General features: G+C 36.4%; 2 protein-coding genes across 2 annotated transcripts; both read right to left on the bottom strand.

The window, feature by feature from the left end:
• Window positions 1-3,028: 3,028 nt before the first annotated feature.
• Window positions 3,029-8,641, bottom strand: LOC129942522 (uncharacterized). The gene has a single exon (XM_056051503.1). The coding sequence runs from the start codon at window positions 8,639-8,641 to the stop codon at window positions 3,029-3,031; it is 5,613 nt and encodes a 1,870-aa protein (XP_055907478.1).
• A 12,015-nt stretch (window positions 8,642-20,656) lies between these two features.
• Window positions 20,657-21,743, bottom strand: LOC129939030 (ATP synthase mitochondrial F1 complex assembly factor 1). Its single transcript, XM_056046891.1, has 3 exons — window positions 21,400-21,743; window positions 21,016-21,340; window positions 20,657-20,946 (listed from the first exon to the last, which is right to left on the bottom strand). The coding sequence occupies exons 1-3, from the start codon at window positions 21,639-21,641 to the stop codon at window positions 20,683-20,685; spliced, it is 831 nt and encodes a 276-aa protein (XP_055902866.1). The 5' UTR covers window positions 21,642-21,743; the 3' UTR covers window positions 20,657-20,682.
• Window positions 21,744-25,059: the final 3,316 nt, after the last annotated feature.

The raw sequence follows: 25,059 nt of genomic DNA, 5'->3' as shown, positions 1-25,059 counted from the left end.
GTACGTTAGCTCAAAACTGTGCATATTATGAAAACTGCTGGAATCTTGGAATGCTTTCATATTACATTAATTAAATGGTTAGACCTTGCCTTGCTGGTCAACAGTGTTCTTAAAGAATCCAATAACAAAAAATGTCACTTAAGCCCTTTTGAAATATTAAATATAAAGTTGCCAAAAAATTAGTAATATTTCATTGCATTACAATATACAAGCCGTTTTGGGCTTGTAGCTTGCTTAGTTAGTGTTTTGCAGACATTGATGTTTTTGGTTGGTTTTTCACGCCCAACAGGAAATGGAGCTTTGTGAAGTAAAGTTCCGAGTTTTGAATTTATGACAATTGAAGAACTAACAAGTTGCCTTGGTCAAAATGTACGTACAAAGATTGCAGTTACCTACAAGTTAAGTTCTTAATGTTTTTTGAACCTACACATCGGTAGATTGACAGATCAACAATTTCTACAAATTGGCTGCGATCAATCTCAGATAGAGTATCCGGATACCTTGTAGTTAGTGTTCTACGTGTAAAATAACAGCTGATCAAAAACAGCTGAGATGTCAAAAAACGAATCCGAAGGTATCCAAGAATTTGTGGAGTATGTATGTATTGTAGGTTTCTGACAGAACAGCTGATTTAACACATTGAATTTCAAGAAACTTGAAAATTGATTTCAGCTATTGTATTTGTTGGTGCATGAAAAAAAACGAACAGAACTTTCACCTGTCTCCAGCTTATAAGAAACTTTCTTGCTTACTCAAGATCCAAACAAAAAAAGATTTTTCTTCAAGTTAAAAGTTCTTTTATTTTGCTGCACTTGCACTTTGTGCAAGAATTGTCTGTAATTTCGACAATTCGTTAGTTGAACTCCTTACCACTGGTGGGGGGAAGTAAAAATCACGAACTGGTAGTTTGCCGTTTTAATAGCAAGTGAACTTTATTATTGTGAATTTCCTACTTTTATACAAAATAAATGCTTACTGAACTATTTTAAATAAATTAATACTGACAAAAAAATGAATGAATGAAATAAGATCATGTTGTTTTTAAAAGTGCATGGCGTTGCGTCGCGACGACGACGACAACGCGTTTGCACACTGCTGTTTGCGGGTGGTGTCATCTTCGTTGTTGTTGTTGTTATCACAACATGCTGGGCCCCTCAGACTGGAGACACAGAGAAATCGATATCTTCAAAGACAGCATCAGCTATTGGTGGTTCCTTGAGTACTGTTTCAGTTCTTTTTGTTTGCTTAGATAATTGAGGTCTTCTTCGAACTATGATAACCACAGTTATGAGGCAGATTATAACCAGAAACCCAGTAGATCCAAATAGTGAGTACTGATGAATTCGGTGGGTCCTGATTTCTTTCAAGATATTTTCTTGACTTCTTTGAAGCTCTATTGCCTGCTCCAAGCTTGATATTTCCAAAGAAATATTTGACTGCTGTAAGATCGGTTGTTGTTGCTCTGTTTTAAAAATAAGCGAACTTAACTGCTCAGAGAGGTTGAATGATGGCAACACTGAGGATTTCAATCTGCTTGTCATCATTTGTCTTCCAATAATTGTTGTAGTCTGGTCATGAATCAAGCAATTTGATGGCAGCTTCATTATCCCACAACCTTTTAAGATAGTTGGTACTGAATCGAAGTCGCAATTGATGTTAACTGTTGTAGACTTTGGGACACTATAAATCCAAGTGTTCTGTTGATGCATCTCAATCCAGTAGGTCTTTAGTGGGATATCTTTTACCAGACATGAATCTATTGGTTGTCGGTCGTTTTGAATTATTTTCATTTCACATGAACTGTCTGAATATCCACTTGTGTATAGCGGGTGTTGGAGAGTACACCAGTAAGTTTCAAATGGCCTTTCCTTGCAACGCGAAAATTCGTCTTTGTTAATTGGATAGTAGTGGTTTCGTTGTAAATTAACCAGCAAATAGTCTGATGATGGAACGATGCAAGTGAAATTTCCATTGTTAAAAGTTGGGACTGCGAGCACCTTATATAACTTAAATTCTTCGTTGTATAGCAAAGGTAGTGTAATTTCCATTATAATATTGCTACCAGTCACCCTTCCTCTCAAACTTAAGGTTTTATATAGTTGTAGGATTGATTCGTGATGCCTCTCTCCAGGAATCATCAATGTCCGGGGGATATTTTCATGAATTTTTGTTAGTTCGTTTTTAAATTGTTGCACTGTAAGGATAAGTGGATGAATCCTTCCAGTATGTGTTGAGAGCAACATCTCGAGTAATATGTTTTGAGTCGACTTATAATTTATCATTATAAGGATGGCATTTAGAGCTGCTGAGGAAAACAATTTCAGGTTTTCGTACCTTTTTGTTTCGTTTGAAAGTTTAGAAACAATTGTACTTAATAGCTGGATTTCTTTCTGGTTTTCTAATTGCTCCTTCTTAAAAATGTTAACAGTTGACTCAATAATCGTCGTTTGATTTTTCATTAGGTCTATTATCTGTTTTTCATTTTCGTTTATCGTTGCAATTGTCTCCTCATACTTGTCAGCGAATCTTTGATCAAGTATTCCAAAAAGTTCGTTGGTCACCGTTCCAATAATATCAAATGGTGACCGTTTTTGCCTTCTTGCCGAGTCCTCATTAGCATGAAGAAGGATTTCGTTGTTGAGTTTGATTTGTTGAAGTTGATGTTTGAATTGAATCAACGTTTTGTCACATAAAGTTGATTTGACTTCAACCAGGTCTGTTGATCCACAAAATAATTCCATTGAGTTAATTAATTTTGTGAACGTTTGGTACTCGTTCCAATAATTACTCATGTTGAAAAACACAATCATTTTCCAAGAACTAGAAATTAAATTGGCTTGTCCCACATCTTCGAAATAAATTCCTGGCTGACTTTCAAATGGTGTGATTTCGACCTCATGTTGACGGGTTGTGGCGAAGGAAGTAGCCAAGCTCAGTACTCCGAATAGTATGAATAGCCAAAAGAATGGCTTAGCTATATTCGTTGATAAGTTGACTTGTCGGACTTGTGTTTCTAGTTGTTCATTTTCTAGTCAAATGGTGTGATTTCGACCTCATGTTGACGGGTTGTGGCGAAGGAAGTAGCCAAGCTCAGTACTCCGAATAGTATGAATAGCCAAAAGAATGGCTTAGCTATATTCGTTGATAAGTTGACTTGTCGGACTTGTGTTTCTAGTTGTTCATTTTCTATGGGCAATCGACACAGTTTAGTGATGGGCCGTTTAAAGAGTTTATTTTTACTAAACACTGTAGCTGTTCGAACACATTTGTCGGTGCCGGGGTGAACTTCTGCTATTTTTCCCATCATCCAGGTTGTTGGTGGTAGCCGGTCTTCTTTGATGAGCACAATGTCATCAACTTTGATGTTTTCTTCTTTTTGTTTCCATTTGGGAAGTTGTTGCAGCTGCGAAAGGTATTCGGATGACCAGATCTTCCAAAAATCTTGAGTCATTTTTTGTATCAACTGCCATCGAGATCGAAATGTTTTCTTTTCGTCTATAATTGGTTCGGGTACTGCATTAAGAGCAGCTCCTATCAAAAAGTGTCCAGGAGTCAGAATTGTGGTGTCATCAACATCGTTTTCGATTGCCGTAAGTGGTCGAGAGTTTAAACAACCTTCTATTTGTGTCAGCAGGGTTGACAGTTCTTCAAACGTAAGCATTGTTTCACCGATAACTCTTTTTAGATGATATTTTGTCGACTTGACACTTGATTCCCAAAGTCCTCCAAAGTGCGGTGATGCGGGTGGTATAAAATGCCATTCGATTTCGTCTTTCACAAGTTTTGATGATGCATCTTCTTCATGACGCTTGATGATTGTTTGCATTTGTTTTTGGATTTCCTTGTTGGCCCCAACAAATGTGGTACCATTGTCACTATAGAAATGCGAGCAAAGACCTCTTCTTGAAGTAAATCGTTTCAATGCAGCCATGAATGCTGCTGTGGTAAGGTCGCTCACAAGTTCAATATGGATAGCTTTGGTAGCGAAGCAAACAAATATGGCGATGTAACCCTTGGTCGATCGGTTTCCTCGCCCCTTGGAGATTAATATTTGAATTGGTCCAGCATAATCAACACCTGTGTGTGTAAACGGTCTTGATGGTGTTACTCTAGCTGCTGGAAGTAGTCCCATTTGTTGAGTTTTTGGCTGTGCTTTAAAACGGAAGCATTTCATACACTTATGTATGACTTGTCGAATACATCTTTTAGCTTGAATGACCCAATAGCGCTGCCTTAGTTTCGCAAGTGTAAGTCTGATACCACCGTGCAACGTTCGTTCATGGACATCTTCAATTAGCAGTTTTGTAAACCACTCTTCGTGAGGCAGGATGATTGGATGTTTTTCTGTGTTATTAAGCTCCGAATTTTGTATTCGGCCGCCAACAACAAGGATATTGTCTTCGTTTAAAAGTGGATTTAAGGAGAGTACTTTACTCCTTTTGCTGATGTTCTTTCCACTTCGTAGGCATTTTAGTTCTTCGGAATATACCTTTTCTTGAATATATCGTATAATTCCCTTTGTCGCGATGTTCAACTCCTGAACTGTTAAAACACCAGTTTTAATTGGATTGTTTAGTTTCTTGCTTCTGCAGTTGTTCTTATATCGCCTACAATAAGCAGCTACTCTTATTAACTTATAGTAGTTAGAGAATCTTTTGGTGATGTCACTAGTTTCCTCTGCTGCAATTGTTAGGACTTTTCTTGTTTCAGGAATATCAATCACTGCATTCGTTTGTTGTTCTTGTGAGGGCCAATGATCTGAATCGAATTGCAGCCAATCAGGTCCAAACCACCATATCTGATTGCTGGACATTTGTTCTGGGAAACAGCCTCTTGAACCAAAATCAGCTGGATTGTCGGATGATCGTACATGCCTCCAGCAAGTTGTGTCTGTTGCCTCTTGTATTTCTGAAACTCGGTTTGCAACAAATGTCTTCCAAGTAGATGGGCATTTTTGAATCCAAGCCAATGTGATCGTGGAATCTGTCCAGGCAAATATTTTTTCCACTTGTGAGCCAAAGGTTTTCAAAGTTTCTGCCAGTAGTTTTGACAGCAGATGAGCACCACATAGCTCCAGTTTTGGAAGAGGAAGTTTCTTCTTAATTGGTGCTACTTTTGTTTTTGCAGTTAAGAGTGTTGTAGCAAAATAACCAGTTGGTAGAGCCACCCTTGCGTATACCACTGCTGCATATGCTGCTTCGGATGCATCACAGAATCCATGAAGCTCAAAATGTTGGTTCTTTGTAATTTCTATCCACCTTGGGATTCTGATGTCTTCAACTGTTATTAAATTCCTTTTCAACTTGTTCCATTGTTTTTGAAGTTCTATTGGAAGTGGGTCATCCCAGTTGATTTCAGATTTCCAAATGCGCTGCATTAGGATTTTTGCGCTAACAGTCACAGGGGCCAACCAGCCAAGGGGGTCAAACAGTTTGGCTATTTCGGATAAGGTTTTTCGTTTTGTGAGCATGGTATCCACGCTTGTGTCCAAGCTGACCTTGAACTGGAAAGTGTCATTTAAAGGATTCCAGTGAATTCCCAAAGTTTTTATTGTCTCTTCCTTCATGACGTCTATTTTCTGTTGATTTTGTAATTCCAGGGGTATATGTTGAAGCAGTTTTTTGTTGTTAGCAGCCCATTTTCGGAGATGAAAGCCTGCACCACTTAACATTTCATTAAGTTGCTCTTGAGCTTTTCTGCACTCTGCCATCGTATTCCCTCCGGACATAACATCATCGACATAAAAGTCATGTTTGACTATTTCTGCAGCGATAGGATACTTTTGTTGTTCGTCTTCAGCTAGTTGTTGAAGAGTCTTAATGGCCAAGTATGGAGCAGATGCCGTTCCATAAGTGACAGTAGTGAGCTTGTACTCTTTAATGGGTCGATCATTAGAACTCCTCCACAAAATTCTTTGATAATCTTGGTGGTCTTCGTGTAGTTCGATTTGGCGGTACATCTTTTCTATGTCAGAAGTAAACACGTACTTATGTTTCCTCCATCTCATCAGAATTGTTGTAATGTCGTCTTGTAGTTTTGGGCCAACTAACATTAGTTGGTTTAGGCTCACTCCTGTGGTCGATTTTGCCGACCCATCAAATACAACTCTTAGTTTTGTTGTTGTACTTGTAGGTTTAATGACGGCATGATGAGGCATGTAGAAAATATTCTCTCGGTTCGGATTGTTATAGTCAACTTCTATCATGTGCCCCAGCTCTAGAAACTCATTTATTACTTGTGTATATTCAAGTTTAAGATTCTGGTTCTTGTTCAATTGAGTTTCTAATTGACGGAATCTCGCTATTGCTCGATTTTTGGATTCGCCTAGTTGCATAGTTTGCATTGTTTCTTGGTTGAATGGGATTTTGACAACGTATCTCCCATTTGGTTTTCGATAATGTGTTTCCTTGTAAAATTGTTCACATTGTTTGTCTTCTATTTTCTGAATTTTTGGTTGGGAAACTTCTTCTAGCTCCCAAAATTTTTCAAGTACATCGACTGAAATCTGTGTTACTAGTCCAGTGATACTATATTTGTTAGTTTCTTCATTTGAAGTTCGCCCAGATATTAACCAACCTAGCTGTGATTTCTGTGCTATCAGTGAATTTGAATCATCTCGTTTTATTCCGTCAAGAATTATGTCACCATATGCATCAGCACCAATTATCATGTCAATCGGTCCAGGAACATTAAAGGTAGGATCAGCGAGTTTTAACTGATCTAAATTTCCAATTTTAAGGCAACTTGTAGTCTTGGAAGGAAGTTGTCTTGTAAGTTTGGGAAGTACAAGAGCTTCTAATCCGAGACTAAATTCTGAGGTAAAGTGAGGCCTTATTTTGACATTGACCTTGTTTTTTGCGGTTCCTGCATTTGTTGCACCCAAGCCACTTACTTCAACAGAAACATTTTGTCTTTTTAGTTTAAGTGTTTGTGCTATGGATTCAGTTATCAATGACGCCTGTGATCCAGGGTCAATCAGTGCACGTATTGTTATAGTGCGGCCAAGTCCGTCTTCATTGTTTATTTGTAATATGGCTGTTGCAATTATTACATTTTGGTCCTGCTCACTGTGGTTAACTTGTCTGGTTGTTTTTATCACGTCTTTTTGAGCTGAGTCTGTTTGTTTGTTTTGGGGGAATCGCTCAGCCCAATCCATATGTAGAAATGAATGATGCTTTTTGTTGCAATGATGGCAATTTCTTTTGCTAAAGCATTGTAATTGCTTGTCATGTCGTAAGCAGTTCAAGCAGAGCTTAGCTTGTTTGGAAAGCTGCCATCTTTCTTTTGGTGTCGCATTTAAGAATTTTTGACATGTGTATATAACATGTTCGCCTTTGCAAATGGGGCATTGGAGGTTTTTCGTATCGATGTGAAAGTTGCGAAGTGTATGTTTCGGTTCATCAAAAGATTTGTTTTGCTTCTTTGTGGGAGCGAGGACATCAAGGGCTTGGTAACGCCTTTCTAGAAAATCCAAAAGTGTCTTCAAAATTGGCATTTTGTTTGGTTCTGCTAGCCCTTGTTCAAACAGGTTTCTGCTTTCGGTATCAAGCATTTTAGTCGTCATGTGTACTATAATTGGGTCCCATGATGTGGTATCGAAACCCATGTTTTTGAGTGCTGCCAGTCCTTCTTTGATGGCATCAAAAATGTTTTTGATCGACGTTGCTGATGGAATGTTAGTGGGCTGTCCAGCCTTAAACATCTTTTCTAGATGAATAGATACAATCTTTCTTTCGTTATTGTAACGGTTTTTTAAGATTTCCCACGCACTATTGTAGTTTTCACTTGAATATGTAAGATGTTTGATTAAATGGAGCGGCTCTCCCTCTAAATGTGTCTTCAGATATTCCATTTTTTCTGATGTGTTGAGGCTACTTCTATTGTGTATGATTGTGGAGAAAAGATCATAAAACGGTTGCCATTCTAAGAAATTTCCTTTGAAGGTCGGAATCTTCAGCCTCGGAAGCATTGATTCGGGTTTCGCTTCTTTTGGCTTGTTACTATTGTTGCCATTGACTAAATTGGATGCCATTTGGTGAAGGAACCTATTAATGTCCTGTTTTACACCCTTATACTCGTTGTTTGCCACATACGGTACCTTCAGATCTTCCTCCGATGCATTTGCAATAAAGTCTTCATGCAGATCGGTGATGTTTCGAAGTTGTTCAAGTAACATTTTTTGTTGGTACTCATATATTTCCTTGGAGTAGTCATCGAAAGTTTGCTCAAATTCTTCCAAGTTCTCAACTATGGCGGTGACTTTAAGCCTTAGTTTTTTCAACTTTTGCATCTGAAGAACATCTGCACTGTCTTTGGGTTTTCCTTCACTTTCATTCCTTTTTTCCAGTTCTGGGATAATTGCATCTAATTTTTTTCTTAGTTCTTCGTACACCGATTTCACACGGTTATATGTATCCCTTTGCATGTAAGGAGTGTCCTTTTTTACTGTAGACACTATTTTTTGATGGTTTGAGTCAAACTCAGACCATAGAGCACTTAGACGTTGGAGTCTTTCTTCTTTGTATCTGAGGGTTTTCCTTGACGCACTGTCCTTACCAACATTTCTGTTCAATGTTTCGATATCTTCAGCCAAGGTTTTTTGCTTGGCTACAATAATAAAAACTTCAGTTTCGTCCAACATGATAATAGCACTTTTTTTTTTTTTTGTATGTATCGTTTTTATTTATTTAATTTATTCGTTGCGTAGTTTTATAATCGTATAATAGCTTCACTTGTATTTGTTCGTAATTTGTAGGTAATTTTTCTCGATTTAGATAACTTTTTTTTTTTTTTTTAGATTTGTTATTTAAAATATATACCAATGTCAAAAGCCTTGGTAACGCTTCACTGTTTCTTCTTCTCGAAGGACCAATGTAATTTCGACAATTCGTTAGTTGAACTCCTTACCACTGGTGGGGGGAAGTAAAAATCACGAACTGGTAGTTTGCCGTTTTAATAGCAAGTGAACTTTATTATTGTGAATTTCCTACTTTTATACAAAATAAATGCTTACTGAACTATTTTAAATAAATTAATACTGACAAAAAAATGAATGAATGAAATAAGATCATGTTGTTTTTAAAAGTGCATGGCGTTGCGTCGCGACGACGACGACAACGCGTTTGCACACTGCTGTTTGCGGGTGGTGTCATCTTCGTTGTTGTTGTTGTTATCACAACAGATACTAATAATTTGAAATCGTTAATAAGCAATTAATTATAGATATCAAGACTAGTTTGTTCACATTTTATTGGCTATTCTAGTTGATGGTGCCCCTTGAATGGTTTTTAAAGAAGCGATGCATAACCAAACGAATATATAATGCAACAAAAGTTCTTGCGTTGGTCCCACCATTAAACTGAAACTTTATCTACTGTGAACAAACCAACTCAAAATCTTACTGCAAACCAACTTCTGCTCATTCGGAAATGGGATCGATAGTCTTCCAAACTATATCTAGGTATTGTCACTTTATAACAGCCCTCGTTTTTGTTAGGATACTTTTCTTTAAAACGAAAATCGTTAAAAACCGGAGATTTCGCAAGTAAATTATTAATCCCATAGAATTCCAATTTAGCTAAGAGGACATTTAAAATAGATCATCGTTCGACGAACCAGTTGAATTATCCATTAAAAGTTTTATCTTACAACAATTTTGACTTCGAAGCTTAAATGTTGCTCTGATTTTTGTGAACGGATGAAAGTTGTTTTTATTTTTTGACAGCTATCTCAATACAGCTATCCAACTCGTTCAACAAGGTATCTAAAATCCACCTATCAAATATACCCTATCCAACAAGAGATTGAACGCAGCCATTGTCGTTCTTAAATGATTCTTTCAAATTCCAACAATTCGTAGCAATGACACTTGAAGGAAATTTTTTGACATGAGAACAATTGTTCAAAGAACAGACCCCTAGGCCCCCGATTGTTGTATTTTTACCCATGTTTTAAGGAAATGCAATTTCTAAATCTAAATCTTAAAATCTTACCCATGGATACTGTCTATTAGGAGGAATCGACAAATCATCCAAAAATAATTCGTAATGAAAAGTGCTTTCTTAAATTAGCATTTCGGGATCGCATACAACTGTTGGTCCACTCCATCCCTGAAATGACTCGCAAATATCAGTATTTGAGAGTTGTAACAACACATCAAAACCCCTCTTCATTATGAAACCCAAAATTTGAGAAATTAAACTTTTTTTTTGGGCTTTTTATGGTCCTATTTAATATTTTTGAGGTCTTACTTCTTTTGGCTTATTTTCACGTAACCTTGAAGTTGCAGTTGTCTAAGCTCTATTTTTTGGTTTCACTGTTCATCGACTTCGAAATAAGCTTTAACAAAAACATTATTGAAACACATCCTCAACTTTGTTTGTTGTTTTTAAAAACCATTTCTAAAGTCTAGTATTGAATGTGTGTTTGATTGTTTAAATATAATACTTATTTATTTTTGTTTTGTTAATTATTATGTTAGTTTGTATACCTTAAAAGCGCTTTAAAGCTTTCACAATAAATGAAACATTGTATCTTTATGTGTATTACATTTCTAAAAAAAATAAACTAAACTTTTCACCAAGAGTTTCAAAATAAATATATTTTAATTCTTATTTTACAATTACCTGGAGTATAAATAGTTGAGACTCCCACAAAAACACTTGCATAATTAATCATCACAGGACGATATTTTGGTGTATTAAATTCGCCGAGGTAAGCATAAATTGTCGCTGATGCTCCAGCAACCCTAAAGAAAGTAACGTGGTATTAGGTATATACAATAGTTTTAGGTTTTATTTATCTAAATATTAACAAATCCCGAAAATTGTTTATTAAAATAATTACCCTATGCCAGCGAAAAAACGAAGAACAATAAATATCCATAAGCTTGACACAAACATTGATATAGTGGAAAAAATTATAGCTGCTATAGTTGCTCGAAATAAGACTGTACGTCTTCCAAAAGTATCGGAAAGATATCCCATGAAATATGATGCCAGTAGAATTCCTTTGAAATTAAAAATTCAATTAGAAATAAATAAACAAACATCTTCTAAGGAATTCATCGTTATGATCGCAGAATGAAAACAATTTGTTCTTCTTTTATATATCATTCCAAGATGATAGCGTACTGTATACCTAGGGTATTAGATACATAGGATCTTATTTACAACGAATTCTGGACTTTATGTGAATAATTACCTGTTACACACGCCGTTCCCATTAGAGCCTTCTCTTGAGAATTGGTATTGAAGTCACATTGAGAGGCAATACTGATTATGCTCATACCCATAGTCTCATTGACCACCATCATCAACAACACTCCAAATACAAACAATATTTCGATCTGAGTCCTCCCAAACCCTAAATTCATTATTAAAGGGTGTCATTAAAACACCAAAAAATTTAATTTCAAGGCTTAAGATAACAAACCAATCATATCGAGGGCATCATCAAGATAATACTCCTTTTCCTTTTCTCCAACTTCAACATCTTCAAAAAGGGATTCTGTTGATTTGCTTATTTTACTTTGTTTCAATTCTTTTGGAGTCATTTTTGAAATTTGTCATTAAATACAATAATTATTGCAATTATTTAAATTTATTATCGTTTTACTTATGATAAAGAGTTATGATAACGACTTCAGTCAATGTTACACAATAGAACAATTTAATTTTTAGATAAATTAACGGTTTTTACACTACGAGCGCTTATTTCCGACTATCAGTTCAGTAAATCACAAATCTACAATCTAGCTCACAATAACCGTCTATTTCTGAAAATACTTTTGTAAACAAAGTTCGTGCAGTTAAAATGTGACTTAAGTGTAAACAATAGCGAACGTATTGATTCCCGTTTATAATAAAGCGTTTCTTTTAGGGGATATCCGCTGTCGCCTACAGTCTAGCGTCGTCGGTCGTCGTCTGAAGCTGATTCGTTATTGATCAGCATAGAGTCTAGAGTAAAGTGTTCGATTGTGGAAATGTGGAGAACAGCAATCGAATTAATGGATTTGACATGCTTCGGATTTCATTTCATCAAAACAATTATTGAACTTTTTGGTCAGCAATTAAAAATTATTATAAACAATAAATACTATCTAAGCGATCAGTATCATTTAACTCAGTTTTAACAATAGCTACATACATACGTTTGTCATGCATGTATAGGAGTAGTAAAATTCACTTGATGTTTTTTGGCGGGAAATTGTTTCCTATGCAGTTTTATATTTTTTTAAACTGAAATAAATTGTATGAATAAATGACGCATAGAATGATAAGATTTAAGAAGGTAACAATCAATATTCCATAAGTGACTGGCATTATCGGGGAAAGTCCCATATATTTCTCGTATAAGCTTTTGCTGCTGCTGAAAAGCTTAATTTCTTAGGTCCACTCCACATTTCTATAGTCGATATTAGTTCGTAATAATAGAAACAATATTTATAAAAAGAGGCTGAGATGCGACCCACACTGATAGCATCCCATCCTGTCTGTCGATTTGTTTTGCTTAAAAGGTTTTCGTTTTTTGTTAAAAAAGTTGTCAGTTGAATTTTTCTAAAGAAATAACTAAACATTACCAACAATATAGGTAGATTCAGATTTTTAGTCAAAAAACAATTTTAGTAGGATTTCATAAAAGTTTTTATTTCTTATATAAACAAATAAAAATGGGATAATTGAATTTAATTTGAAGTCAATATCTTTTATTATTCACGAGATATCGATAACCGAACATCAATTTTTACCAATTTCGCGTACCATTTTTTGTAGTTTTTATTTTTTTATCAAAATTTTTTATACAAAAAATTACTGAATGTCGAAAACAGTACTTTCTTTGAGATACAATTAGTTTAAATCAAATATTTTTAATTTTCAAAAAAAGATATTTGAGTGGAAAGTAGATTTTTACCAACTTATAGTAATGTTTTTTAGGTTTTTATTTTTTTGTAAAAAAAAACTGTCAATTCGGATTTTATCAAATTTTACCGTTGCATAAAATTATTTTGGAGATAAAATCAATTTTTGCTCTTAAAATTTTCTAGGCAACGACTATTTATAAGTTGTAAGTTGCATTTTTTCCAAAAAACAAATTAGTCACAATAAAACACGTTACAATATAAAATATTTATATAAAATTCTCCTTTTAGTTTTAGTTTATTTCATCAATAAGATTCAATCTTATAGACTAGATACTAATACAAAATATAATATAATTGTTGGTGAAAATATACCAATATAAATAAATATTACATTTTTTAATTATAATTTACAATTAATAAATACAACTTAATGATTTAAAACAAAAAATATTAAGTCTTAACATTTTTAAGGATGTAACAGTTTAAATATTACTTAAAACATATTTTTTAAATGAATCTCTCGAAACATCAAGATTAAAATCAATCTTGTTGGACATTAAATTCACTTCTCTTGTGCAACGCGTAATGGGTTCATAAAATCAATCTTATCGCAAATTAAATTCACTTCTCTTGTGCAACGCGTAATGGGTTCATTCCTGCCATAATTTGTACGATGAAACTGCTCATAAAAATTAAACTGGTAGCGTGTAGTTCTAGAGGGTGAATTTACACAGTTAACTAGTCTTCGTAGAGGAGGACAATTGATATGAAATGTTACAATGTCTCTTATAAACATTACTGAAAAATAAGCCCTACGATCATAAAGAGATTGGATACCAAATATTAAATAATAAGCATCGCGTATAATAAGAAGGACTTACAATCCTCCAGTTTAGCTTATAAAATGCGTACCTTGTAAAATGTTTCTTCTATCTATTGAATTAATGCTACAGTATTCAAGAACTGACCTCACTAGTGAATTGTACAAAGATTTTAAGGTATATGAATCTGAGAATTCCTTGGTGTTTCTTTTTAAGAAAGCATATAATCATAGTGCGGTAAGAAGTAAAGTAAATAATAAATAAATAAATAAATAACTTACATGGTTGATAGTATAATCAAACACTATGGGATTAGAACTTCGGGAACACGACAAGACTTGACATTTAGAGGCATTTAACAGTAGGTGATTTAGCTTGCACCAATTATCGAGACTTAACAGATCTTCCAAAAGAAGAACACAGCCGGCTTGACAAGAAATCTCACGATAAAGTTTGAGATCATCCGCGAAAAGAAGGCAGTTTGAATTATGAAAAATATCAGGCATATCATTTACAAATAACAAGAATAATAATGGACCCAAATGGTTTCCTTGTGGAACACCAGATGGGACCGAGATATATTTCGAGAGCGAGCTATCAACTTTTACTATTTGAATTCTACCAGGTAAATATGATTTAAGCCACTTTAGTAGGGAAGAGTGAATACCTAGAGAAGTTAGTTTGTTTATTAAGATTTTATGGTTAACTCTGTCAAATGCCTTTGCAAAATCTGTAAAAATAACATCTGTTTGCAACCCTTTTTCCATATTTTTAATAATGTTATTACTTATTAAGGCTAAGTTTGTTGCGGTTGATTTCCCTGCTACAAACCCATGTTGAGAAACCGAAATATAGTTATGAAATAACACAGTTAACAAACTAACTTTTCCAATACTTTTGGAATGCAAGAAATTTTACAAATGGGTCTGTAATTGGTTACATCCTGCTTCGATCCCGATTTGAAAATTGGCGATAAGAATGAAACCTTCCATCAATCCAAGAATTGCCTTTTGGCTATTGAAAGATTAAAAATCCACGAAATTGGTTGAGCAATTGCAATACTACATTTTTTTAACAAAATAGCAGGGATCCCATCAGGCCCTTCACTTTTATTAGCATCCAATTTAGATAAAACCTCTTCTACTTCAAAAGGACTAAAATCTAAAGAACCTATATTGACCAATCTACTCATAAAAGGTAGTTTCTGGATAGGGGGAGTATCTTAAGAGTAAACCAATTGAAAATAGTCCGCGAATAGATTACAAATTGTAGGTATATCACTAGTAATTGTATTTTGATACCTTATACAACTAGGTAATCCGCTCGATTTACGCTTTGAGTTTATAAAATTATAAAAACGATTAGCATTTAAGTAGATGTCACATTCAATAGAAAAAATATAATTTCGATATAAGAATTTATTGAGAATATCGAATTCTCGTTGAAGATTTAGATATGTAGTTTGCGCGAAGCTCAGAATTATTTTTATCAGATTTACATATGTACATACATATGTATATAATTTGTATGCCTTATTTTTTATGTTTTTGAGATGGGTCAACCTCCCATTATACCAGATAGGACAAAAATTATTTTTAGAATGTTTTTAGGCACAAATCTATCAACACGCTTACAAAACTAGAGTACACGCTACATAAAAACATAATTCAGATGAACAAAAAATGTCATTCCAAGAAAAAGACAAAAGATAATTAACCATACCGTCATAATTACTTACGAAAGGTGGCGCTACAGTCCGGGGTGGACCTGGGCCTCAACCAACAAGCGTCTCCAGCCAGCTCGTTCCCTAGCTAGCTGTCCCTCGGGATTGGATTCGAAGACCTTCCGGGCTGGAGCGTTGATGTCCATCCGCTCTACATGACCTAGCCATCTAAGCTGTTGGACTTTAATTCTGCTAACTAGGTCAGTGTCGTTGTATAGCCCGTACAGTTCGTTGTTATATCTTTTCCTCCATTCTCCATCTATGCGTAGGGGCCAAAAATCGCCCGAAGAATTTTTCTCTCGAAGCAAGCATCGTAAGACGCTCTAATCTTTCTTTGACAGGGTCCAGGCCTTAACGCCATAAATGAGAACGGGAATGATTAGTGTCTTATAGATGGTGATTTAAGATGCTCGAGAGAGGACTTTACTTCTCAATTGCCTTCAAAATCCAATGAAGCAGCGATTTCCAAGAGTTATTCTTCGTTTGATTTCAGCGCTGGTGTCGTTGTCTGTGTTAATAGCGGTGCCTAGGCAGACAAAGTCCTTAACTACCTCAAAGTTATAGCTGTCCATGGTGACGTTTTGTCCAATACGTCGTTGTTCAATGTCCTTTTTTGATGACAGCATATACTTGGTCTTGCCTTTATTGACCACTAAACCCATCTTCTTCGCTTCCGTCGCTCCACTGACATCACGCTTCGATGTTCCAATTATGTCAATAATTGGATGGACCTTTGGAAGATTGTGCCTCTAGTGTTGACGGTTGAGTTTTGCACAATTCTTTAAAAAACGATGTTGAAGAAGTCGTATGACAGTGCATCGCCTTGTCTAACACCTTTTTAGACATCAAATGCTTCGGTGAGATCTTTTCCGACCTTGATACAACAGCGTGCATGGTGGGTATCAATTTGAAGCTCTTGGGTTTTTTCCAAGATTTGCCGTAGTGTGAATATTTGGTCGATAGTGGACTTTCCTGGTCTGAAGCCACACTGATAAGGACCTATCAGGTTATTGACAAACAGCTTCAGACGTTCACATAATACGGCAGAGAGGAACTTATATGAATGTTGAGGGTCTCCTTTCTTATGTATTAGGCACACTATGTTGAGATTCCACTCATCGGGCATGCTTTCTTCCGACCATATTTTGTAGATGAGTTGGTGCATGCTCCGTACCAAGTCATCGCCTGCTGCTTTGAATAGTTCGGCAGCGATGCCGTCAGCTCCAGCAGCTTTGTTTGACTTAAGTTTAGATATAGCTATCTTCACTTCATCAAGGTCGGGTAGGCGGAATTGTTGATCTGCGTCGCCGAGGTTGAGTGGTTCTATCTCCCTTACAGAGGAATTCGGTTCGTCATCGCCGTTATATAATTTGGAAAAGTGATCTTTCCATATTCTCAGCATCGACTGCGGTTCTACTACGATGTTCCCCTGATAGTCTTTACAGGCTTCGGTTCGTGGCTGGTACCCTTGGGAGTTTTTTTTTACCTTTTCGTAAAATTTACGAACCTCATCCCTATTTTGACATCCCTCTATCTCCTCGATCACGCACTTCTCATGCTCTCTTTTTTTTCATCTATGAAGCTGGTGTTCCTCTCTCCTTTTGTACAGCGCTGTTTTGTATGCCTGCTGTTTCGCTGCGTGCGCTTGCCGGCATTCGTCGTCAAACCAGGGGTTTCGCTGTGGTGGCCCTGTGAAACCTAGCACTTCAGATGCGGCATCCCTGATGGCTGCAAGGTAATGTTGCCACTGGTTTCCAATGCTTAATGAAGGCAGCATAGGACTCCTTAAGAGGTTATTAGAGACTCGATCGGAAAAGGACATGGCAGTCTGTTGCGATTGTAGCGTACCTTGGCTACAATGAGGTAGTGGTCCGACTCAATGTTGGCCCCTCGGAATGTTCGAATATCCTGTATTCTGGAGAAGTGTCGATCGGAAAAGGACATGGCAGTCTGTTGCGATTGTAGCTCACCTTGGCTACAACGAGGTAGTGGTCCAAGTCAATGTTGGCCCCTCGGAATGTTCGGATATCCTGTATTCTGGAGAAGTGTCATTGCGTCGATCGCAATGTGGTCGATCTCGTTGACGGTTGATTAACCAGGAGATTTCCATGTCCCCTTGTGGATAATAAGATGCGTGAACTGCGTACTAGCTACCAGAACACCTCGCCCCGCAGCGAAATCGACCAGCCTGAATCCGTTGTCGGAGGTGGTGTCGTGCAGGCTGTATCTCCCGATTATCCCACCAAAGATGTCTTCTCTTCCTAGCTTGGCATTAAAATCTCCTAAGACAATTTTAATGTCATAGCCAGGGCACTGCTCATATGTCTTGTTCAAGAGCTCGAAGAATATGTCTTTGGTGTCTTCATCTTTCTCCTCTGTTGGGGCATGCGCGCATATTAGGCTTATGTCTAGTTCCAACAACAAATCCACACCCAAATAGACGCTGTCTTTGTTCTCGTAGCAGTCACCGTAGTGTACATTGCAGTCTTTTAGTTTGCGTTTGCCCGGTCCATCCCATCGCACTTCTTGGATGGCGGTTATATCTGCCTTGCAGCAGTTAAGGGCTTCCGCTAATTGTTCGGGACCTAACATTCCACGTACATATCCGAAGTTCGTTGTCCTTATTTCGTTTGCGTGGGTTGTCAACAGTGAATCCATCCATATTCGAGGCTTGTTGGTGCTTCGCACCTAAAGGTATTGTTTACGTGGCCAGGAAGTCAACCAACCTGGAGGGCCAGATCCTTATAGTATAACTCCAAGAACAGGGAGCCGGATAAACTGCTCCTTACAGGCCTGGGCTCCGAATATGTCGAAGAAGCCCTATAAGATGTTCACTCAGTAGTTCAACCTTACTGGAACTGTAGATTCCATCTCGAGAATTCGTCGGCTGCAGTCTGGATAAGGAGAGGTACCTTAGTGGAAACACCTCTCCCCCCCCCCCTCTCTCGTTTGCTGCCCCCAACAACTTTCCACTGGGGTAAGAACCCAATCTCCAGGAGAGGTACTAGGCACTCGATGTTCAACGTGGGGAGGTGAAAGTATGAGTTGATAGACAGAGGTGTGTTTGAGAAAAACCTGTGGACGCTTGTGTCTTCTTGAATGCATATGTCTACCATTTGTTGGGTCAGCTAGTATAATATAATATTTAATTCAAGTTGCTACCTGAAGAAAGGCTAGAAACATGACCTGACCAGCTTCATTTAAGTATAGAACACATTTATGACGTCAATAATTTCGCTTCTATTGCAAATATCTTCATTTTGTACACCTTGACTTGGTCGTATGTTCAAAATGTTCCTTTCCATTTTGGTCTGACATGTCCTTACCGGGTCAAGTGTTTTTAAAGTCCAGCTCATTATTTGAAGCCCGTAAGTAAAGATCGGTAGAATAGCAGAGTCGAAGATCTATTTCATAGTGTCTACACTTTGGTCCAATTGTAAATTTTGTTTAAGGCTCCAGAATTGTTTCCAGCTGTTTGTGATGCGTCTGTTAATTTCATTATTTTCCTGGTCCTTAAATGATTTAGTTGACCCAAATATATGTAATCTTCTACGTAGGAAGTTGTCCAGATATCCTTAATCTATTATTTGTCTTCCAATTAGTTTTTTTTTGTTGTAAAATGTCTTCCAGAGCTGAACGGGTAAAAGCGGATCTCCTTGTCTATCTCCTCTTGTAATAGTAAATGTTTGTGCTATATTGTCTGTTTGAATTCGTGCTGCGTCATTTTTGTACATAATTTTAATCGTTTCATTCAATTATTTCGTGTTCAACGGAGCCAAAAGCTTTACTAAAATCAATAAATAGAAAATAAGTAGTCTAAATTCATTGAATTTTTCCATTAGCTGATAGTCTGTCAGTGGTGTGTTGTTGAGAATCCTTCCCTAAATCCAGCTTGTTCTCTTGTTTGATTATTATAAGAGTCTTCTTAGATGGTCCTGTAAGGGTTTTTGGAGAAGAGCTTGAGCTTATAAGATTTTTTGACCTTAATCTGTTTTGCTAACTTTTCATTCCTCCCCTGCACAATTTTTTACATGCCACATGAAACGCGCCCAAAATGCTTCTAAATTATTGTATATTAGCTCTTGCATAGGGCATATTTAGAAAACTATTGGAATCTTGTAATGCTTTCTTATGTTGGGAAGGGAGTGTTCTAAAAGAATCTAATAACAAGAATTGAAGAATAGTAAATAGTAGCCTCTTTTTAGTAATATTTTGACCCTCTCTAAATAAAAGTCTGGATCCGCCCTTGATCAGACGATGCACGATATCTGGCCGGCGTTTTTTTTTTTTATGCGCAATATACTTTTGTTGGATATGGTTTATCTTGCAACACCCACTAACATACACTCATAATTATACACCCATGAAAACGTTTACCTGGCTTTCGAGCCACTTCCATTTAATTTCATGATCGTTTTCGTAGACCATCATTCCTACTCTATGGATCTCTTTCAGAGCGGTTGGAAATCAACATTTATGCAGCCTGTCCCTAAAAAAGTAAATTATCCAATAGCACTAACGGTCCTACTTTCCCAGGTAATAGAGTCGCTGATAAATATAGAATTTAATGCTTCAAAAACTCAATGCTGTCTCCTGTCAATAAAGCGTAATCGACCCACAGATGCAACTATTAATGAGTAGCACTTGGATCCGGGAAACAAATCAATTTTCAGTACTCGGTATGTTTATCACAGATCACCTCTTATGGAAAGATCACATATTCGATATTTCCAAAAGTGCTTATGATTTCTCCGGAGGTGCAAGAAATTGTTCACCTCTTCCGATCTAGGTGTAATTATCAAGGCCCTCTTTCATCGAAAACTTGAATATATAACATCATTTTTAGGTAGACAAGCCTTAAACAAGCTTAAGTCTTTTAGATAGGATCCAAAAAAGAGCTTTGAAAGTGATAGGAGATAGATCTATAACCGAAACATCACTCGAACACTTCCACAATTTGTCATGCCTTTCGTTGTTCTACCGTTATTTTTACAAACATTGTTTTGTAAATCAGATAGTTCCAGTCGCCCTCCCCTCAATTCTTCTAAGAATGCTCATCAGTTCAACCTTGAGCTCAATCCAATCAATATCCCTCTCAAACAACAAAGCAAGAGCATTTAAAAAACAAGAAAATTACGTATTCGCCACAGTACTCCGCTAAAAAGTTTTCAGTATTGAACTTTCGTGCTAAGAAATGGATTCAGATAAATTGTACATTTTGAAAGTGGGATATTCGAAAATAAAACAAAGTTTCCGTATTTCAGGGTATCAACATTTTATTTCAATTGAATTTCTTCAACTTGTTTGATAAGATCCATGTGTTTGAAACTATCTGGTTGTTTGGTGAATGTCTCCAGAACATTTAACTTAGCCTCGTCTTGCATACAATAGAACATTTGAAGCTCATTGGCTAAACACTGTGCTTCCTGACCGGTAAGAACTTTGCTATCATATTCACCACGCATCAGCACTAAGCCTTTGTCTTTAACTTCCGTATAATGGACAATGTTGAGGCATTCCGGTGCATTCTCAGCGTGAATCTACAAAACATTTTAAATATGAGAACGTCTTAGAACAAGCAATATAAAACCAAGTTTATGTCAACATACCTGATAAGCAAGAAGAGGTGTAAAATGAACAGTATTGGCAGAAAATTGCAGCAAAATAAATTCAAATCCTTCACTCCGAGGCAGAGGGAGGATGAAAATGGGATGTAGCTTTGCCCGAGTCATTAATGTATCATATTGTTCGACTGTAAGAGTCGCAGCGATCACATCCTTGGTTTTGTGATACTCGTACCATATCTGTTTTAATTCGTCTGCAGATTTATCTTGCACAAGTTCCAGCTTCATGATATCAGATAGTCTCTTGTGGGGAATTTCTGATGGCACCTCCGCGACAGGCTTCTTTGGATTCAATAGCTCAGAGTAATCACTGAAATCATACAAAATTTAGCTTAATCTTAACACAAGTTTTCATTTCAGAACCTTTACCGTGTCTCCTTCTTTTGCTTTGCTTCCTTAACCGTAGCAAACTTTTCCATTCGTTCGACAAACTCTTCGGGTGAGGTTTTTTGTAGAGCTGCTATTTTGGAAGCATACTTCTCGAAGTATGGGTTCTTCGTCTTGATATCATCAAGAACTTCTTCGGCCCTCAGTTTAGAAGACATCATGAAAGAGCGTTTGGTTAATGAATTCACAAATAGGGAAGGCAGTAATTTACGAGAACATGCCATAACAAATCAGAATTAGAAAAGACACAAAATGTTCCTATCGACCCGGTCGCCCGCAGCAATTTTCTGAATTCTTATTACACAACAGGGAACAGAAAAAAAGCAGAAGAAAACAGTAAAACATATGGAGAATTTTTTGACAGATATGTCATCGAAATAATTCTCATGGTAAATTTGGTTTTTCACCACGGGAACAGATTTATGGTTTAAGGTTGAGACACATTGGATTTTTGATGTAAGTTGACATAACGTACGCAATAAGGAAGAGATTCAAAAACCTGCTTTTAGTGACAATATTAAAATCTTAAAAGCTACACTTTTTTGGAGCCAGAGGTGTCGGAAGATCCCCAGTCACCTCACTAGGAATGGTAAACTAAAGTGGAATGTGTTTTATAAGAAAACAAGTAACAGGGTCATGATTCCTTGTCATAGATCGTTCAAGGAAGCGTTATAACTTTTTAATTTGAATTAAGTGTTTTTGTTCAATAAATTTTTAAAAATTTTGAACATTTTGTACATAATATTTCCAACTCTGTTTTGAGTTTCAGTAAACACAAAACAATTCTTCGTTCTTGGGTTAAGTGCCTAAAAATAGACCTTCCACTCATAAAATTTCGTGTCCGCGTCAAAAGTATGGCACAGCTAAAGCTTTGAGGATTCTCTACTGAAGAATGTATGGAGATATTAAGACAAATAAATGCAACTATGAACATGTAGTGAATGTAAGTCGAAGAATTTCAAGGTCATGACGTGGCAACCATTTTTTTTTGGCAATGCGCATTACGAGTATTCATCAACTTTTAGAAAAATCAAAACATCAAATTCTGAAGCAACGATACCAAATTTTTAACCAAATTCTTGATCGAAAATCTGAGATTAGTGATCCATGAGTCATTCTTAATCAATATTTGTCGTTTTCGTTACATATAGACTACATTATAGCAAGGATAAATTCAAAGCTTGGTTCCGTTCAGCGAAACTGCAGTGAGTTCTCCAACCCTTATGAGTAAGGGGCTGGTTATATGTAGCTATCAGTAAAATCCATCAGTTAAATTTGAAACAGGAGGATTCTGAAGTGTTTTACTGATGATCGTTTATAGCAATCATTAAATTTACGTCATTAAATTAAATGTCACTTTGAAGTTTCTATTTGAAGAGGTTATTTTCTACTGTTGCTTTTATCAGTAAAATTTTAAATGATGTTATCGGAACAGTACAAAATTGGAACACCAACAGCGAGCGTTAGGAAAATAGGAAAGGATTTAAAAGGAGATACCGGTGCACATTGGTCTTAAAGTTTTGAAGATCAAAATGGGAGGGAAAAACAGAGTTGGCCAAGGCATTTCACATTCTCGATGTGCGTTTTAAGAAAGAATCTCTGTACTTGACAGTACGCCCGAAATTGAGCTCAAGGGTAAACTGATGAACATTCTTAGAAGTGCGAGTATTACGGCTGAATTGTTTAAGGGGTGGAATGCAACTGGCTAATTCGATAGAACATTGTTTGTAAATATATCAATAAAATAACGAAAGGCATGAAACATGGCGACGGTGTTCTAGCGATGTTAATGTTTCGATTATAGTTCTGTCGCCTTTCATTTTTAAAGCCCTTTTTTGAATTCTATCCAAGAGATTTAAACTTGTTTTGGGGGCACCTGCCCAGATATGCGAATTATATTTAAGCTTTGGACGGATAAATTCATATTCATACCGAGTACTAAAAGTTGATTAGTTTCCCATTGGACAATGCTGTGAAGATCAGAATTTAATGAGCTTATCATACGCTGCCGTTTAAATTCCACATTCGAAGGACAAGGATGTGAATCTAGAAACGAATGTGTAAAGCCGAGGGTACTGTCGTCGGCGAAACAGTTTAATGGATTAGAAGTGACAGACAAAAGATCGTTTATGAATATAAGGAAGAGAGTCGGAGACAAAACGGAGTCCTGGGGTACACCAGCATTTATTTTATGAGTTTCAGACTTGAAACCATCCAATACAACTTGTATTGAACGGTTAGAAAGGTTATTTCTAATCCAACAAGAAGAGATAAGCACTCATTTTCGATAAGAGAGCTTGGTGCAAAACTCTTTCAAATGCTTTTGAAATACCAAGAGCAATAATCTTACTTTCTCCAAAACGATGTAAAGATTTTTTCCACTGTTCGGTGAGATGAACCATGAGATCACCAGTGGACCTATTGCTACGAAAGCCATACTGTTGGTCATTAAGAAGCTTCCGTTCTTCAAGATATTTCTTAAGCAGAAAATTAATTAGCGTTTCCATGACCTTAGAAAGAAGGGACGTAAGTGTAATTGGACGATAGTTTGAGCGAGAGGAGAATTCTCCTTTTTTAGGGACAGGCTGGACAAATGCAGTTTTCCATCCACTCGGGAAGAGACCTGTAGAATAGGACAGATGGAAAAGCTTACGCAGTGGTTTTGCCAGCGTTGAATGTTGAAGTTATGTACTTGTAGATAATGAGTGATTTGTGAAGGCCATACAAAAGAAACACAGGACACAATTTATTTTAACAAGTGTTTATTTAATATTTAGGTTGGTAGGTAAAACATATACAGTCTCTGTACTTTTGATTAATTAAATTTACTTTATGGATTTTGTTTTATAATTGTAAAACATTTGCAGATGCATAAAAAGACTACTCAGACTAGAGACGAGACAAGACGGTTGTAAAATAAATTTAAAAAAAAAATGTAAGAGACAGAACATAAAAGAGACAAACATAGAATTTTGACTTTACAAAAGAAAGGATGAACAATGTTACCAAATAAAAAATAATTAATCTCAACACTCCTCCTTAATTATTTTATTTCTTAATTCTTGAAATATTTTCCAAGTCAAAGGCTTGGTCAAAACATCAGCTAGTTGTTCAGAAGATTTGACATGTTTCAAATTAACCGTCTTTCCAATATGTTCTTGGACAAATTTTCTTGAAATTTCAATGTGTTTCTTACCCATGGTGATTTTACCCTCATGTGTATTTTTAAGCATGTGTATAGCTAACTGGTTGTCCACATACAATGTTGTTGGCTCATTTGAATTTATAAAGCCAAGTTCTCTGCCAATACGTCGAATCCAGCAAATGTCATCAATTGAAGAAACTGCAGCACGATATTCTGCTTCAGCAGATGATGTTGCAACAAGACGTTGTTTTTGAGCATACCAGACAATCGGACCTCCTCTGATAATAAGAACACCACTTGTTGAGTGACGTGTAGCAGTGTCTCCTCCATAATCAGAATCAGTGTAAGCGACCAAGTTTTCATCTCGATTATACAAAATACCACAGTTTACTGTCCTTTGCAAGTATTGAAATATACGTTTAACCATCTTCCAGTGACTGTTCATTGGGTTGTTACAGTATCGACTCAGGTAACTAACAGCAAAGCTTATATCAGGG

The sequence above is a fragment of the Eupeodes corollae genome, chromosome 1 (genome assembly GCF_945859685.1).
Source record: "Eupeodes corollae chromosome 1, idEupCoro1.1, whole genome shotgun sequence".
Classification (NCBI taxonomy): domain Eukaryota; kingdom Metazoa; phylum Arthropoda; class Insecta; order Diptera; family Syrphidae; genus Eupeodes; species Eupeodes corollae.
The sequence above is the reverse complement of the archived record's forward strand: the minus strand, read 5'-3'. Positions and strand labels throughout refer to the sequence as shown.